The sequence below is a fragment of the Neurospora hispaniola genome, assembly GCF_033458365.1.
Source record: "Neurospora hispaniola strain FGSC 10403 chromosome Unknown B0T23scaffold_5, whole genome shotgun sequence".
NCBI classification, from domain to species: domain Eukaryota; kingdom Fungi; phylum Ascomycota; class Sordariomycetes; order Sordariales; family Sordariaceae; genus Neurospora; species Neurospora hispaniola.
Genome location: NW_026944410.1, coordinates 2857144 through 2874011, shown reverse-complemented (window position 1 = coordinate 2874011; position 16868 = coordinate 2857144). Strand labels below are relative to the sequence as shown.

The 16868-nt window shown below is 51.0% G+C and overlaps 6 protein-coding genes across 6 annotated transcripts; all 6 read right to left on the bottom strand.

Moving 5' to 3' along the window:
• Positions 1–98: 98 nt before the first annotated feature.
• On the bottom strand, positions 99–3053 carry B0T23DRAFT_454545 (putative excision repair protein rhp3; the record flags this gene model as incomplete). The annotated part of the gene is made up of 5 exons (XM_062841210.1): positions 99–2190; positions 2267–2769; positions 2833–2862; positions 2922–2962; positions 3037–3053. 5 exons carry the CDS (start codon positions 3051–3053, stop codon positions 361–363), a joined length of 2421 nt encoding a protein of 806 aa, XP_062692059.1. The 3' UTR covers positions 99–360.
• A 2535-nt stretch (positions 3054–5588) lies between these two features.
• Positions 5589–6359, bottom strand: B0T23DRAFT_382672 (uncharacterized protein). The gene is made up of 2 exons (XM_062837345.1): positions 5746–6359; positions 5589–5638 (listed from the first exon to the last, which is right to left on the bottom strand). Exon 1 carries the CDS (start codon positions 6238–6240, stop codon positions 5998–6000), a length of 243 nt encoding a protein of 80 aa, XP_062692058.1. The 5' UTR covers positions 6241–6359; the 3' UTR covers positions 5589–5638; positions 5746–5997.
• Positions 6334–7123, bottom strand: B0T23DRAFT_382671 (uncharacterized protein). The gene has a single exon (XM_062837344.1). It carries the CDS (start codon positions 6891–6893, stop codon positions 6537–6539), a length of 357 nt encoding a protein of 118 aa, XP_062692057.1. The 5' UTR covers positions 6894–7123; the 3' UTR covers positions 6334–6536.
• Positions 7124–10787: 3664 nt separating this feature from the next.
• Positions 10788–12132, bottom strand: B0T23DRAFT_318708 (uncharacterized protein; the record flags this gene model as incomplete). The annotated part of the gene is made up of 2 exons (XM_062835088.1): positions 10788–11040; positions 11123–12132. 2 exons carry the CDS (start codon positions 12130–12132, stop codon positions 10788–10790), a joined length of 1263 nt encoding a protein of 420 aa, XP_062692056.1.
• Positions 12133–12222: 90 nt separating this feature from the next.
• Positions 12223–13044, bottom strand: B0T23DRAFT_172105 (uncharacterized protein). Its single transcript, XM_062832931.1, has 2 exons — positions 12674–13044; positions 12223–12550 (listed from the first exon to the last, which is right to left on the bottom strand). Exons 1-2 carry the CDS (start codon positions 12853–12855, stop codon positions 12313–12315), a joined length of 420 nt encoding a protein of 139 aa, XP_062692055.1. The 5' UTR covers positions 12856–13044; the 3' UTR covers positions 12223–12312.
• On the bottom strand, positions 13045–14005 carry B0T23DRAFT_172104 (uncharacterized protein). Its single transcript, XM_062832930.1, has one exon. The coding sequence runs from the start codon at positions 13871–13873 to the stop codon at positions 13235–13237; it is 639 nt and encodes a 212-aa protein (XP_062692054.1). The 5' UTR covers positions 13874–14005; the 3' UTR covers positions 13045–13234.
• Positions 14006–16868: the final 2863 nt, after the last annotated feature.

The window sequence follows — 16868 nt, the reverse complement described above, 5'->3', positions numbered from 1 at the left end:
AAGGCGGGCGAGGAGGGTGAGGGGGTGAAAGGGGGATAGGGAGGGGAAGGAAGATAATGGAGAAGGAGGAGGAGAAAGGGCGAAAGCACTGGGGTAATGGGATGTAACAAGTTTGACAAATAATGGAATTGAGAACTTTGGTAAAGTTGGAGATGGAAATCAAATAGGTGGGTTAGTCTGGTGAGTTTAGCATAGAGAGGCAGTCTGATAACCAGAGCTAGCTTGGCATAGTTTATATCAAGGATTGATGGTGAACTGTGATATGGCGATGAGTTACCGCAGGTCAATCCAATCGCAGTTATAGCTCCACAAACCACAATCTCATTCACTCCATCTACTCTATCCCACTCAAATTGACAACTAACCAATCCTCGCATCCAGCGCCATCATCTCCGCCTCATCATCCTCATCCATCTCATAATCACTAACCCTATCCCTCTCCTCCTCGAACCTCCTCCTCTCCTCCTCCTCCCTCCTCTTCCTCTCCCTTGCTTCCTCCTCCCTCGCCGTCTTCAGCTCCACAATCATATTCTCCGCCATCTTCTCCTGATGCCTCTTGAGGTCCTCCATTCCCCAAATACTCACGCCCTCCTGATCCTTGGCACTAAACGGCTGCGCCATCTGCTTCAAGAACGCCCGCGCATTCCCCACCGCCATATCCGTGCTCAGATTCGTGTTCGCTTCCAAGAAAGCTTGGTTGATCCACTTGGGCAGCTGCGCGCGCTTCTTCATGAAGCGCCGGTCCGCCAGCACCATGACTCCGTAATCGTCTTTTCCGCGCAAGACGCGCCCCAGGCACTGCGCGGCGTGGCGCATGGCGTCGAAAGAGAGAAAGTCGTTTTCGCGGATGCGGTACGTTTCGCGCAGGAATTCCAAGCGGGCCTTGAGGATGCGCGACTCGGTGTACTGGAAGGGCACGCCAATACATAGCACGGTGCGGCCGTACTGGTGGTCAAAGTCGATGCCTTCGGAGACTTTACCGCGCGCGACGCAGAGCAAGATGGCGCCGCGGCCGTTGCAGCAGGCGGTGCGGTAAGTCTCGAGCGCTAGCGAGGTTTCTTGCGCGTCCGGGGTTTCGACCAGAATGAGTTTGTGCTTCCACACTTCATCGAGGATGCCCATGCCTTGCCACATGGAGATGATGGATTCCATGTACAAGTACGAGGGAAAGAAGACGGCCATGCCATCGGGCGTGATGCGGGCGAACTCGGTCAGGAGGTTGCCGTAGTTGCGCACGACGCTGGGCTCGTTGCGGACTTGGAAGGAGGTGGAGATGGAGGCCTGGTCGGAGCCGCGGGTGACGATCATGGGAAGGAAAGAGCGGCGGGCGAGGGTCATGGCGTAGGATTCCTGCACGACGGTTTCGAAGTTGAGCATTTTGGGATACATTTCAAGGGGGGAAATGGTGCCGGAGGTGATGATGACGGAGCTGAAACGGTCGAAGACGGGCTTGATGGCGATGGCGGCGTCGAGGCAGGTGAAGTGCAGGACTGGGTTCGGGGTCTTGGCCGTGTCGGATTCGTAGGGCTCGAGGATTAGTAGGAAGCCCTTTTCGTAGGTGGCAACGAGGGTTGCAAAGGTGGCTACTTCTTGGAGTGGCCGGTAGTCTTCAATGTTGGTAAGCTCGAGGGTTCGTACTAGCGAGGTTAGACGCTCGGCGCAGAACCGGAGCGGTTTCTTCTCGATGAAGGTGTACTCTTTCAGATGGGCGAGGAAGGATGGTGGCGTTTCGGAGATGACCTGGCGGACCTTCATGCGGGTCTTGAGGTATTCGATGAATCTCCGGAGGAAGGCAACGAAGTGCTCGGCTCGCCTGATATTGCCGGGGACAGCCTCCTTGAGCAGGTCGTCGGGTAGTGTTGGGTTGGCCATGAAAGCATCCTCCTGTCGCCCTTCATCTAGACCCTTGAGTCCTTCGACTAGCTTTTCGTACTCGGACTGGAGTTTCTCTTGATCAGAGTCCTTCATCTCGCTGATCTTGGCCTCCAAGTTCTGAGCACCCCTGGTTGCCCTCATCAGTGAGTCCTGGGTGATGTCGGTACTTAGAGACTCGATGCAGACGTTGTCGATGTTGTGAGCCTCGTCAAAGACGACGATGCAGTCCTTGGATAGATCCTTGGACACGCGCTCGGCGATCTTGGGGTCTAGGAGGTAGTGATAGGAGTAAATGATGACGTTGCAGTGTTGCATCTACATATGAGCTGTTAGTATGTATGGCATTTCGAGCTATCAGATTCGTATCCTGAGGTGTTGAGAAGAGACCTACCATCCTCCTGGCAGTGAAATAAGGACACTGTTTCTTTTCCTCGCCATACCTCATCAGGCCATCCAGTGTCCAGATTCCGTTGGGGATCAAGTTATGCGGTTCTAGAAGGTCGAGATTGTCGTGGTAGACGCACGTCTCTACATTCTCGCCCTTTTCCCTTTTCTCCTTGACGAAGCCGGCCGTCAAGCTGCGACACCTCGCGTCGACAATGGCACCGCTCTTCTCCCGTTTAACCGAGGGGTGCAGACACAGGTTCTTTCGACTTGTCAGACCGAGACCGCGAAACTCTTCTTCGTGTCCCAGCCGCTCGGCTCGGAACTTCATGAGTGCTCTCAGCTCAACGAGGGCCTTTTCGATTTCGGACATTGTTCGCGAGCAGTAGACCAGCTTCCGGTGCTCTGGGTAGTATTGCTGGTAGGCAACAATGAGTGACAAGAGGGTGACGGTCTTGCCGGTACCCGAAGGCATTTCCAGGACGCAGTTCCCGCCTGCATCGAGGGTTTCTGTGGGGAGTGGTGGTGGTTAGTGGACGTGTGATGAGTGTGAGCTATTTGTTGAATGCTCACTTTTCAAGTCCACCATGTACGCATATTGTTCTGTAAAGCCGGTCTGTCAGCACTTGTGATGGTGTACCAATGTGGATGAGCTCACATACCTGGATATATCCTTGGGTAAGGAAACAGAACTGGGAGATCGCTGTTGTTTACCGGCATATTAGTTACCTGGCTTTTTACAGACCAAGAACGCGTCGTCTGGAATTCGACCCTTACTCGATGTTGAATTCCATGGTGGGCGTCTAGTATCACGGCCTTGGATACAGGGACAAAGGGAAGGGATTGAGAATGGCTGCGCGGGCAGCAACGTGGATGAATATCTTGTTGGCTTTACTATGTCGCAAAATATCTACCGACGCGGGTGTCCGGATGGAGAAATCGTTTGAAATGTTCTATTTCGATGTTTGGTTTGGTGAGAAATCGAGGTCAACTTGAAGGCATGTGTCTGCACGCTGGAGCTTCTATCTTGGGTCTTGGCGGGGGCAGTTGTTCGATATCCAAAGGTTCCTCCTCCCTTGTCTTAAGTATGCAACCTCGGGTCTTCCCCTAGACCGCGTATCTCTATTATTATCGCGGTTTGTATCGCGTTTGTCGTTGTTTAAAACTGTGAAGTCGAGAAAGCACGTGCCAAGGTTGCCTGGCGGTGGCCTGTGGCGATCAGCTTCAGGACAGGATCTCAGTGGATTTGATGGATCAATGATGTGCTGTTTCTGGGAATCCGGATCTGGCACAAGGTCAGGCACGGTGATGCTTTTACGGTGAGCTTTTGCCGGTCCGGCACGCGTATTGCCAGCCCGCTGATGCCGGAGTGGCCCACACACACAGTCATTTCTAGAGCTTAATTGCACTGTGGTCTTCACAACTGAAGTACTTACTCGATCAACACCACTCACCACTTCACGACTTCATCGTCGCTTTCACTTCCTCAGCAGCCTCTATATCCATACTTTCGTCACGCACACACGTTTTCATACTCAAAACTCGGTGCACACGCCGCATGATAGAAGTAGTCTGACTTCTTTTGCAACTGCAATGCTTCAAGTCTACAGCAATCGGCGGACTTGGAATTTTCTCGGATTCGGATTATACGATAACTATCAGTGTTGGTACTTCCGCGCTCAGTACGAAGGATCGCCATCTTGCCGATTATCTATCAGTCCACGGGTCTTATTGTCTTATTCAAAAGGAAGATAAAAAAAAAAAAAAAAAAAAACGACCGATGGAAAGACAGGTCCTTCAAAGTAGCGGGAAAACGAAAGCGCCAAAACAAGCCGCAAGAAGGGAGAAACCCCATCTATCTCAGACGCTTGGAATCGACGATTGGGGGAAAGAAGTACAATTCCCCCCTCTCATTTCAATACCGTCCGTAGAGTACTACGGCGATCTTCAACACTTTTACATTTCTCAGTCACACATGCAGTTTCTCATCATAACCTTTATGTGGCTGTTCCGTAGGTAGTTATTGGAACCCAAGAGTTCAAGATTCCCACATCGACGAGTTACCCACCACCCTTCATGGAACGTCAACTGACTGCCAGGTATATTTCCGTTTTGGGTGGTGACTTTGACACCCCGACAACTCTGGTATGCCACCGGCGGTTGTTGGCGCATGAGTGAATACGAGCAGCGACTGTGACAATGCAAGAAAACGGGGCCCATCAAATCGCGGTGGCGCTTGTCTGCTCATTAACCGCCGGTTTGGAGCAGCAAAGTTCCCAATTCCAAGTAGACTTACGAAGGATTCCAAACCCCGCCGCCGGGCCCTTTTTTCCCGCCGCGCGGTTGCGATCCTTCGCCCCGGACTTACTTCTATGTCTATATAGAGGTACTCAGGGTGGGTGCGTGGTGATGGGTGTATGTAGGTAGGTAGGCGCGCCCTTGCTGCCGTTGAGTCTAGATCGGGGCGAGGGAAGGACGGAGGATTTGAATCGACTCCCGAACGCCTCCTACTTGCATCGAATCGCCTGTCAGAAGAGGTGGGCACCTAGAGGTAGGTAGCCGGGCAGGTACTTATAACTTGTTTTAGACACCTTTGTGGCTGTCAGAACTTTAACAGACTCCTCTTCCCTCCTCTACACGGCGGTGATGATTAGTGATCGGAACCCACTTGCGAGAAAGGAGGGGGGGAGAAGGATGGAAACTGATGGAGGTGGTTAGTTGGTGTCGGTTGGTGTTTCGCATTGTTTCGGCAATTGCAGTGCCTCCGTATCAACCGTGGAGGCAACACATTAGTAAAACCAAAAGTGCACCTCAAACTTTTCCGTTGAGGGGAGGAACGATGTGGGAAGGGCGCTAGAGGACGAGAAGTGAGAGTGTGGGTTGTGAGTCTGGGTACCAAAGAATATCAAGATGAAGTACTTTTTCCTTGCCTTGAGTTGGTTGCCTGTGCAAAAGGCATGGTTTACCTGCCTCTTGACTGCCAAAGATTAAGACAGTGAGTAAAAAGGACTTGATCATCTAAACCCATAGAGCTATCATTACTTGGTTCCATGACTTGCAATCTTCAAGTATAGATGAAATCCTCGGATCATTATTCTTTCCAAGTCATAGGCAGCCTTTTGCCAAACTTTACTACTGTAGCGAAGCTGGAGAAAACGAAAACAGAATGGACGGCCAATCAAAGCTAAACTTCCAGCTACATAGTCGCTTCTCAAAGATTGAGGCTCAGCATCCTCACCATCACAAATTCCACGGCCCCCCACATGGAGGACTTGCTGTCTCCTTCGCCTCGGTCGAAACGGATATATCCGCCCTTTATTTACAGCTAGCCAAAATCAACAGGTCTTTTTGCGTGCGGTTGTTTCTGGCGAGAGCTAAGCTAAACATACGTCAACACCACCTTTGTTAGCCTGGAAAAGCAAGGGTATTTTGTCCTTAATGTGTGGATGCGTTCCATGCAAGAGACCGACTGAGAGGTTCGTATACCTTCAAGACAGTATCAGGTACCTCTACGAAAGGTATCACAGGTACTGGTACTGTATGAATACCTAGTATACCTAGGTAGACACTGCAATGACAGATGGAGGGTCCAATCGTCAGCATCATGATACGTACGAATTCGGAGTCTCCCCGTGATGGGCTCGTCTATTTGAGGCACGTTTTTGACCCAATCGAGTGATTTGTGTCAGCAGGTCGGTCGGTCTCAAGCTCTCATTGCACCATCTACCTTTCATCTCTTTATAGTGTAGTGTTGTCGCCGTAGCACCGGATCTTCCCCGGCTTGTCGGGAGGTCTGCTCCTGGTTGGTTGGATGATTTTCGTCTTACGCACACCCATCTCTTTCTGAAGGGTGTTTTCCAGTTCCTCAAAGGGAATACCACTACAGCACCGCAGGGCTGTATACATAGTAACCACCAAGAAGCAGCACAACTGAATAACAGGAACTACCCGTGTCAGGTCAATAATTCGAGGGATCGTCATATGCACCAATGCAGTCGACGCACCTCCTTTTTACCGGGACGATCCTGACGTTGATTACATACAGATGTCCTTACGACCATTTCGTCTAACTTTTTTTTTTTTTTTTTTTTTTTTTTTTTTTTTTTTTTTTTTTTTTGGCGGTTTTCAGTGATATAAGAATGAACTAGAAGGGACAGGTCTCCGTTGTCGAACGCTAACGACAAAGTACAACGTCGCTCAACAGCATCTGCCCCATTGAAGTCCTGTGATCCAGTAGTTCTGACATGAGGACACGGTACATATGCACTTTCCTGATCTCACGGTTCCATACAGGACGTACGTATATAGTGTACATGGAGCCTGCCGTCCGGGCCCCCCCTGACTTGGCCTATATTATCCGGGCGATATAGCTGCAGAGCTTCTAGAAGCAGCGATGGAACCCTTCCCTGGGCTGATAAGGCGATCCATCCAGCCATACCAGCCACCGTATTAAACACGGTGAACTGTGGGATGCTGTAAAAGGTGACAGGGAAGTATGTGATATACGTACCCCTCGTACGGCAGTACGCAGTAAGCACTTTGAGCTTGATTGTTGGAAACGAAACGATCATGGTGCTTTGAGAGAGTGGGAGGGAGGGAGGTTCCGTCATCGTTGTGTGCTCGCCGCTCCGCATTCGTATCTTGACATGTCTGACTTTGCTTCGGTTCGGTCAGTCGCCTTTTGTTTGTCGGCGCGTTAGTCATAGCTTCGGACCTTGGATCCCTAGGACTGCTAGTTGGGATTTGTCACTGAAATAAGGTCATACACAGTATGAAAGGGCGATAACAAAGTTCCCTGTAGAGTGACAGAAGAAGAAGAATACCCGAGGAGGGGACCAGGCCTCCCTGCCGCCGACGACGATGATGAGGAAAGGCAAAAGGAAAGGAATTGGTGGAAGCCCAATCCCCTCTGCTCTGCCCTTCCCTCGCTCGCTCGCCTGTGTATGGCCGGACTGCCGGGTATGGTATGTTCATGGTTGGTGGTAAGCCAAGCCGCACAAATGCCGTGCAACCCCATGCGTTCATTACGGCGGCTGTTGGACCAATCAGGGTGCTGCTGCGGCGAGTTTAAAAAGGGCTTTGTTACATTGTTGGTTGGTTGGATGTAACTAAATTGTCCGCAGTACATACCTAGTGTACCTACCTATGAGCGTGGTTCGAAATTGTATCCAGAAAAGGATCGATGATGGACTCCCTAGAAGAACACATGAAAATAGATGCAAGAAAAACTGAAAAGAGAGTGATAGCCCGAGATGACCTTAACGCGCAATCATCTCTTCATGACCTTTTCCCACTTTTGGAGAGACGACAGAAATGCTATGTATTGCCTAGGTATCGGCAACTGGGACCCTCGGACTTTTCGGTAGGTGGATGAGATGCGAGTGGTACCCTCGCATTTAAACATTCAAGTGAACATTGATTGGCGTTGGGGGCCAAAAATTTGCGAGAAGCCAATGATTGTGAGTCGATGCCAGGCTTAGACACCAGACATAGGACGGGTAGTAAGTACGGGGGAACCGAAAAAAGAGAACAAAAAGTAGCTGCCTAGACTTAGTTGTTATTCCTGACGGGAAATATCATGATACGACTGCATCATGGCGATGCCACGGCCGCATTTTGGGCCTTTTGTCTCTCGGTGATGTTTCTCGCTCGACAGCATCATAAGGCTGAGTTCCGGGATGGGACCGGTGCACTGCATTGCCATCCCGGCTCGGGTGTCCGCAGACCGCAGAGCTGAGTTGGGACGAACGCGAGCTCAAGTTGGGTCATGTCGTATTTGGCAAAACCATGGAACATCAAGGGCGACTTGGAGTTCACCTGACCTCATGCCGTGGGGTGATTGGGCAACCAGATGTATTGTGAGAGGTACTGTAGTGTATGTGTGCTTCTACATAGCCTATCTTGGCTTTTGTCTGATGGCATCAGAAGAGCAACAGCAGACCCTGAAGGAGCGATCTCGTCTCGGGCACCAGTTGTCGTCTGAGCTACAATATGTACATATCCACTTGGCTGCAAGGCACCTCATCCGCCGAGTGGAGAGGTTTTCCCGAGCATGTGGAGGTTCCCGTCCCCGCCGCAGCCGCCGCCGCTTGAGCCCTGTAGGGACCGGCGATCGAGGGGGACCATCAACCGGCCAACAACCGGCCCTCTCACTCTTTCCACCTGTCACCAACAAGCCAACAATTAAAGGCGGATATGACCAAAAACAATGCAAACCCACTGCATCCCGCCTTTCTGCACACTATTACACTTTACAGTAAAATGGCGGGCGGTCCGACCCTTGCATCCCCTAACCGGCACGCCTCACTGGTGCGCTGCCATGCGCTAACGGATGACTTACAGCAAGATACAGCAGCCCTTGGCCACTGACAATCATTACAATTCACAGCTCCGAACGAATAGTCCTCCATTCAATCCGACCGATTGCGTCACACTCTCTGGATAAAAGTTCAGATGGAAAGACCTGTCTTGCCCTGTTAATGGCCGTTCGGCGGCGTTCGTCATCTTCGCAATCGAGTCCTACAAAGTCCTCCCTTGTCCTGAATGCCATGATCCGATGACCCCGCAGTTGACTGGTTCTTAAACGCGACTGAGCATTTTACCTATGTACCACCACTAATCACCACTCAGAGTCCAGTCTCTGTCAACTCACTCGAGAACACTCGTGGACACATACACCCCAATCAAAGAGTCCGAGTAATCGAATGTAACCCCGGCGGCCGCGTGGGCAGAAGGTGTATAGAAATGTGTCGAGGTTTATGGCCCCCACCCCCGAGCACCTCCAATCTTGGCACCAGCGACGAACGAGAAGATAAAGGTCCAACGATAATCCAAAGCGGAAGCAAAACACATTTCCGGAAAGAAATATCAGTGATCTAGCGATACGTTGGTTGCCTGGATGATAACAAGGTGCCGACGGTAATACGATATACGAGATAAATGGAGACGGGCCCGTTACATTTGTGTTAAGTTGTACGGAACAGAATAGTTCCTTCATCCACCTCTTTGGTACTAACTCTGTACCTTTATATTTATCTACGAACCAGATGATCACTTTTGATTACATACCCCTACGTTTTCATATGTACTTACATACACTACATCCCGTCACATCACGTTGGCCCTTTAGATCGGGTCTGGTCTGGTCGGTCAGTTCCCCCGCGGCCCCCTGGGTGTAGTGTACACCGAACGAACCATTCATTCAGTGAGGGAGCGAGTGGCCTCCAAGCCACCCGAGTCCCTGGACATGGTACCAACCAACACTTTGTGTCGTAACCATGAGCATCATCAATCATCACATATTATCACAATCCCCAACGGCGACTACCATCACGAACGTCTCTGTTTTTTCCTTACCAATTTTCATTATTTTCATTTTCTACTTAAACCTCCTCTGTCTAAAGCCTGACAGTCAAGTTAACTTTGACTGACTTGAAACTCGGGGAAAGCTCATGCTGCGCCTGTGATGATATGGAATGGAATGTGATGGGGGGGAGTGATGAGCAATCAATCAATCAAACATCCGAACCTACCTATCTACCTCTAAGCAGCTTGCTTCCCTTCAAATCAGTCCAGTCATTCATATGTAAGCCAATCATTCATTCATACCCAGTCCACTCCTCCTCCTCCCTAACCTAACTTGCATCTCACCTAATCGACATTTTGGTTCTTGACGGTTTAGTTGGCGCGCAAACTTCTCTTTTCTTTTCTCTTTTTTTTTTCCCCTTTCTTTCTAGTTTCATCTTTTTCATTTTCACAAGGTTTGTTGAATGTTTTCTAATTGAAGGGGTCAGATCAGTCTTGGCTGGCTATGGAAACAGTCTGTTCTCCCAGGGAATTTCAGGTTTCAAAGAGGTCGGATGTGTACATTTGTATGTTTCGGTCATGGTCATGATATGCGCAATGTGGAGAGTGTATGTATAGTGTGCGTCTGTTCGTTCAGACATGATGAATAGATAAACAAGCAGAGTACTCTTTTACTCGTTAAACAGAAACACGCTAATGAACAAATAAAGAAAGAGAAAAGAAAAGGGTGACAAGAAGAAAAAAAAAATGAACTTTGCTATCACAAGATGCGTGCTGAACATCAAAAATAAGGACTCTGCCGCCCGCGCGCTATAACCTGTGTAATGTTTCTATGCCAGCCAACCGACCAACCGACCTCCTTGAACTAAACCCTTACCAAAACAAAACCAAAAACCGCCAGTCCATACACGACCGACCATACTCTGTTTATGAACCGTTACATAAAAAGAAGAAACAAGAATAAAGAACCATCAGGCAGACACAAATCCCAACTTCCCGCTAATGATGACCAAAAATCGAACAGAGTAGAAAAGAAGGTAGTACATTAATCGTACAAGCGAGCGATGAGTGTCACAACCACTCTCTCTGATAGTTCCCCCTTTTGGTATCTCCAGAAGAGTAACCTAAAAGTGGAAACAAGAAGTAGAAATATGAAACGTCTTTCATCATTTTATCGTACAAGCGTAATGGATATGGACTTGGGGTGAGGTAATCACGTCAGCTCACCTCCCCCAAGAATGACCCTGGCCACCACCAGCCCTCATAGAAGACGACAGCGACGAGAGGATGCCACTGCTGCCTAGGGATGGGATAGCCATGGGTGGAAGGCTATCGATGTTGTTGGTCGATGACGAGAGGGTGTAGTGCTGACTCATGGGGCCAGAGGAAGAAGGTCGTGCGAAGCTGTCGTAGGTCTCTGGTCGGAGATCCATGGTGCCGATGTCGAAGCGTTTGGAGCAACCATCTTCCATGTGCCTGTTTGCAAAGAAGGACATGCATTAGTATCGGAAAGTATAAAGGGATGGGGACGTTTGAAGGAGAGAGAGGAGGGGCCTACCTTCGCAGAGTATCTTTCCTGGCAAACAGACGGCCGCAGTAATCGCACTTGTGGCTGCGCTCCTTCAAGTGCACACTCTGATGATGTCTCTGGAGATCGGTTTTGCGAACAAACTTCTTGGTGCAACCGGCTTCCTGGCAGGGGAAGGGATAATCCCGGTTTGGCTCGTGTGTCTCCAGGTGCGCCTTGTAATTGTAGCTTCGGCTGAATAGTTTCCCACATCCCTTGACCTCGCACTGAAAGTTGGCTTCCTCTTTCGTCGTCAAGCGCCGTTGTTGTCTCTTGGGACGGGGAACTCGGTAGGATCGTTGTCCGTTTTGGAGGAAAGCTGATGTTTGCGCGGCTCCAGGGCCTGGGTAAAATCCGGTTTCGAGAGGCGGGTAGTCTGACTTTTGCCATCCCGATGATCCTCCGTCTGAGAGATAACCAGTTGTGTTGTGTGTGTAGGCGCCGCTGTCTGAAGGGTAGGAAGTGTGCATCGAACGAGGCGATGGGTATTGAGAGACTTCCATGCTTGACCCGTACTCTGTCTCCATCTTGACCCGCGGTGTTAGAGATCCACCCATCGATGCGTTTGAAAGGTAGGGAAGTGACGTCCTTGATGCAGGTGGAATTGGAGATCGGGATGACGGGCCGGAAGGCGGCGGCGTAGATGTTGAAAGAGGATGGCCGCTGTGATGCGAGTGATAAACATCGTGGCTATAAGGATAGCTCCCATACGACTCGTACGCTGCGGCAAGGATGCTAGGCATACCGGTGGCGGAGGAGGCAGGGAGAATGACGGTGCTGTTCCAGTCGGGCTGACCCATTGATTCAAGTGGTGGTAGTGATGACCCCGGGTCCATAGACGAAGTTACGGAACAGGATTGGTCACCATAGATGGACGAGATCTTGTATTGCTGTTCCACCAGGCCGGGCGAGGGATAACCAACTGATGACCTTTCGGAAGGACAGTAACTGTGCGAGGGGGTTGAAGGTGACCTGGTCAGAGAGGGCGGAGTGAGGGCCATGCTGGAGAATCTTTTTGTGTGAATGGGGATGGGAGGTGTTGGCTGATGTTGGATTATATACGAATTCGTAAGGCTGAAGATGGGCACGATGACCTGCGATGGACCTTGTTGTTGGAGAGGAGCGAGAACTAGGCGGGGAGAGGTGCCGAGTAAGATTGCGCCGGGGGTCCGATTGGGTTGTTAGACGCAGTCAAGGGGCTTTGCCTTATGAAAGGATGGGGGTGCGAGCCAGATATAGGGATGGGCGGACGGTGACTGGTATTGGGAGTTGGGACCAAGTATTCGGTATATACTTGGGAATGGTGATGCCGAGATGTGAAGCAGGCTGTGGAAGCACAGAACAACGGGTGTGGATGACAAGGCAGACAACCGGGGTGTCTTATACACCTCCATGATGGGACCATATTTTTCTGCCTGGCTAAGAATGGAGTAAGCGCTGCTATACAGAGAGCTTCCCCATAGGAACCTGGGGGCCAAATGCACATCATGGGGATGCAGATGACTGGGCAAGGGGCAGACAGACTGACTGCATAGTACCTACCTTGGGGCGCACTGCACACACAGTACGGTGGACAGGATGTAGCACGGCAAGTGGAACGTCGACTGCTTGTGAGAAGACATGGGTTTGCGGCGGCGGTGGCTGCGCATGGGGTAGGTAAGGCTAGCAAGAAGTAGGTGTGTGTGTGTGTGAGATTGAAGGTCCTGGAAGAGGAAACAGGACATGACAGCCCATGTACCGATTCAGAATTACGGTTGGACTAATTTGGGTGACAGGGTCAGTTGACACCACCCTGATTAGGTGGGAAGGGGGATTCCTGCAGAACAAGCGACTGTCTTGTCCCGCAAAAAGAGACATGTTGGCTCAGTGTCTCACTGAGACTCCGAGTCCTAGGTAGTGTACCGCAAGGGTGGGAAGATTTAGTGTACAGCGCCCGGAATAGACAAGTGTAGTGTAGAGAGATGACGGACTCGGATAATAGCATTACGTAGGTATGGATGATGACCTTGGAGGGGAAAATAGAACTCGATGCAGTAGTGTAAGGTGTTACCTCTCTGACGGCTGAAGTATACCTACCTATCAAGGGTGCGGAACGCAGTCGATCTAATAAAAGTAGAGGCTGCGGTATATCCCCGTTACTGGAGTGACATTGGCTGGGTAGCTGAAGGCTTGTAGCTGTACAATAATACCTTGGGGGCTTTGGAGTACCCCGCCAACAGGGCTGGGTGACCAGTCACACAGCAGCTCACGGCACTCCTCTTGACTCCCTGGCCGGATGGTTGGTGCGAGCTTGCGAGGGACACACTCTGTTGGGTCTAGCAACAGAAGCTGTGTGCTCATCCATCGGTCTCCGCTGTGCGGGAAGGGTCTGGCCAAGAAGACCCGAGACTTGACTGCCCTGTCAAGAGCGTGCCATGCCGCATAGGTTCGGTAGCCAGTCCGTAGGGAATTAATGGCTGGTCGACTCCCGTCCCAAGAAGAACCATGGTCGATTGGGGAGAGGAGAATGGACTCGGTCACCAGTTCAACAGTGTAAAGTGGCAGTTTGTGAGAACGGTATGGCAAGCACAACACCCGGGGGCGCCATCCACGGGTACCTTGGGGCGCAATCTGTCGGGGCAGAGGAGGACAGTGTCTCGACTCTGGATGTATCCATGGTGTGGGGGAGGCGAGCGCTTGCGCCTGTTTTCTGGACGGGGGACTTGTCTTAGTGGTTAAGCGGCCGACAACAGACGCGGGCATCACGAATAGGCGATGTAGGATGCATGGGCTGGCGATGAGCGTGAGATGATGCTCTTCTCAGCGACGGAATCGGCGGGACCTCGTCCACACAGGAAGAGATTCCGAGTGGTCGGAGTGGTCCAGTGGGCTTCCGAGAGACGACGGAAAGAGTCTAGTTGCTGTAACGGCCCCCAATTGGCCGTGTGTGTTCAGAGAATGGGAGACATGTGAGGTTTGAGGGCATCGACACGTTGGTTCCTTTTCGGCCCCCAACTTTGTGTCCGCTTATGGGTAGAGGCCGTTGAGACGTGAGAGGAATGATGATGAATATCCGTGTTGGTTTGGATGGAAAGAAGGGACACTAAATGGTGTGAGGTGTTGACCTAGGGACAGGTCAACAGAAGGTGAAGCGAGTGAATTGCCGCGAAGGATCAACCTCTTCATGCGATGAATGAAGGGAGCGGGGAAGTGATTGATGAACGGAAGGGAATTGATGCGGGACTAGGAAGGCGCAGAGGCAGATCTGGAGCCACCTATGGAACCCAGTTGGAGATCCGCTCCACACTTTAGCGGGATCCCACAAGGCCACTCTCGCTGTACTCAGCCCAGTTCAGCGCAGCTACAGGGGGCGAGGAGAAGCTATCGGGCCACACTGTTCTCAAACAACAACAACAACAACAACAACATCAATCCTCTGTCTCCACGATCACGAGGCGCCATCGCCTACACGCCCTTCCATCAACATGGGATCAAGCGATTTTAACTGTCAAAAAGCACATCGGACGTCATTGACAAGGCTCTGCGCACCCGACAGTCACAACCTAGCCTATACATCCGCTTGAACACCGAGTACTGATTGTACAACCGCGGGACGACAACTCTTCAGGGGCATCACCCCGAGCGCTCTTTGGTGGGACGCAACCGGGGCAACTCTGAGTCCGGTGCTACAAAGGTCCCTCCTTCTTCTGCGCCTTCTGGAAGCTTTTTGGCCAGACTGTCATCAAAGGTACCTTGACTCGCTCAGTCGCCAGGCAGCCAGATATCCATGGAGAGTCGGTGGAGGCTCATCCTGTGCAAAAGGCCCCTTGGTACGACTACTGTGGGACATTGTAACGAGGCCACTGCACTGTGAGGCTTCGGATGGGCTGGCCTGCAGCTCGGCAACAGCCACACAAGTGCTGTTCTTCGGATTCCATTCCCTAAAGTGGTGCCTAATTCTACCCCATGTCTCCGTGGTTTGCCAGGGATACGAAGAATAGGCATGACTATGTAGACGACCGGCACCATATCCGTTATGCCCTTGGACCTGACCCTTGAACGTCCTGATAAACATGTCATGAATATCGGCAAGCCATTCTAGACTTGCGTGGAGAATCAAGGTCCTAGACATTCGTCGTCCTCACGGCTATGTCATCAAAAAAACCTCCGTTCAACATCGTCAAGGTACCCGCGGCGAGTTTCTCGAGCCAGCTTGTTTGTTGTCAACTGACGGTAACTTGACGGCTTTTTAAGCACTCGCATGCTAACCACTACGAGATCTTTGGTTACGTTTGTCACACAAGGCCATTTCACCGAACAGCGCCGACAAGAGGAGGAGGTATGCGCAAGGTGAGCCATAAACTTTGTGCCATGATCAGCCTTAGCCGAAAACCGTTGTCTCTCCCATCGCTATGGGCTGCTAGCGAGCTCCCACCCCCCACGCTTTGATGTTGTTGGGCCCCTACCCTACCTTTCTACTTGTTTCTTGACAACGTCTCGTACGAAAACTACCTCGCTAAACCTCAAATTTGGGCCAATGAAGGTCAAGTTTCAGAGACAAAGCGACACAACTTGGCACAAATGGCGTTCTGCGACCTTGCGGAAATCCGATCGTCAACGGGCCATGACACCATTCGGCTGTGCCTCTTCCTCTCTTGCGCCTCAGCACCTTAAATCCTAGTGCAAAGATGAGCCGATAGACCCAGAGAACGCTATAACGCCATGTTAGGTATTTGACCAGTCTTCAGGACACTCTTATCTTGCTCACTATCGAACTAACCGAACCGCTCCCAACGTGGACAGAAATCATCAGTAATTCGTCGGCAGATGAGATGGAGGGAGTAGCAGAGTTGTATCAAAGCTTTCCGACGCTTCGGAGGTCCCGTGGCTGCATCTCGAACCCCGGACCAATCAACCTTGATGTTGTAGCTGACTGCCGCAGGTGACATCAGATTCCCTTTCGTCTTGTCCGTTCACCGAGCTTATCGCTCTTCAGAGTGTGATTCGCCTGAGGCCGAGACGAATCATATCAAATATCTGGCTGTCTCTCAAAAAGCCGATACAAAGACAGAGTCCTCCATGATTCGATTACCTGACGTTAGCAGTAACCGAAGTGGAAAATGGTGGCTGCAGATTAGCGGGCCAAATCCCCAGAATAACACCACCCACCTAACGACACCATTGGCAGCATGGGAGCACTGCATGCAACATCACAGCACCTAGGTATTTATTTCTGTGAGGCTGCTGCTGAAACATCTGGCGGCATGTTTCCATTATAGAGCTGACGCAATATACCTCAGTCGTTTCGTTGGCCGTTTGGCTGATTGAACGAGAACAAATCAGGTGGCAGTGTCCATCTCGTCCAAGCTTCGTGAACCGTCAAGACACTTGGTACGAACAGGTCGTATTGCGAGCTCGTTTCTGTTTACACAATGTTGGCAACGTCAACATCTAGCAGCAGGCTAGAGGTAGAGCTACTATAGTGGGTCACGAGGTCACACACTGGCTGACTGCTAGGTAACAACGAGCCCTGAGTGGTTCTGTAGCGTACCGGTGTTCTCTCTTTATTAATCATTACAAGCTGTCTCTTCTCTTTCCTTGTCATCAACTTCACGTCTTTTTTGTTCTGACCGGGTCAATAATAAAGCCGAGAACACTGGTGGACAACGAAGAAAGCGCATTCTCACGCACACAGCCACACTTCCACTTCCCTTCAGCCCCCATCAGCCGGTCGTTGATAACATCAGACCCCAGACCC

What these genes read in the sequence shown, in the direction of transcription:
- B0T23DRAFT_172104 (XM_062832930.1), bottom strand. Translation starts at nt 13,873, where the DNA reads ATGCCCGCGTCTGTTGTCGGCCGCTTAACCACTAAGACAAGTCCCCCG.
- B0T23DRAFT_382672 (XM_062837345.1), bottom strand. Translation starts at nt 6,240, where the DNA reads ATGACGATCCCTCGAATTATTGACCTGACACGGGTAGTTCCTGTTATT.
- B0T23DRAFT_172105 (XM_062832931.1), bottom strand. Translation starts at nt 12,855, where the DNA reads ATGTCCTGTTTCCTCTTCCAGGACCTTCAATCTCACACACACACACAC. An exon ending in TGTGTGCAGTGCGCCCCAAG is followed by an intron (nt 12,551 to 12,673) that starts GTAGGTACTATG and finishes CTCCATTCTTAG; the next exon opens with CCAGGCAGAAAAATATGGTC.
- B0T23DRAFT_382671 (XM_062837344.1), bottom strand. Translation starts at nt 6,893, where the DNA reads ATGCGGAGCGGCGAGCACACAACGATGACGGAACCTCCCTCCCTCCCA.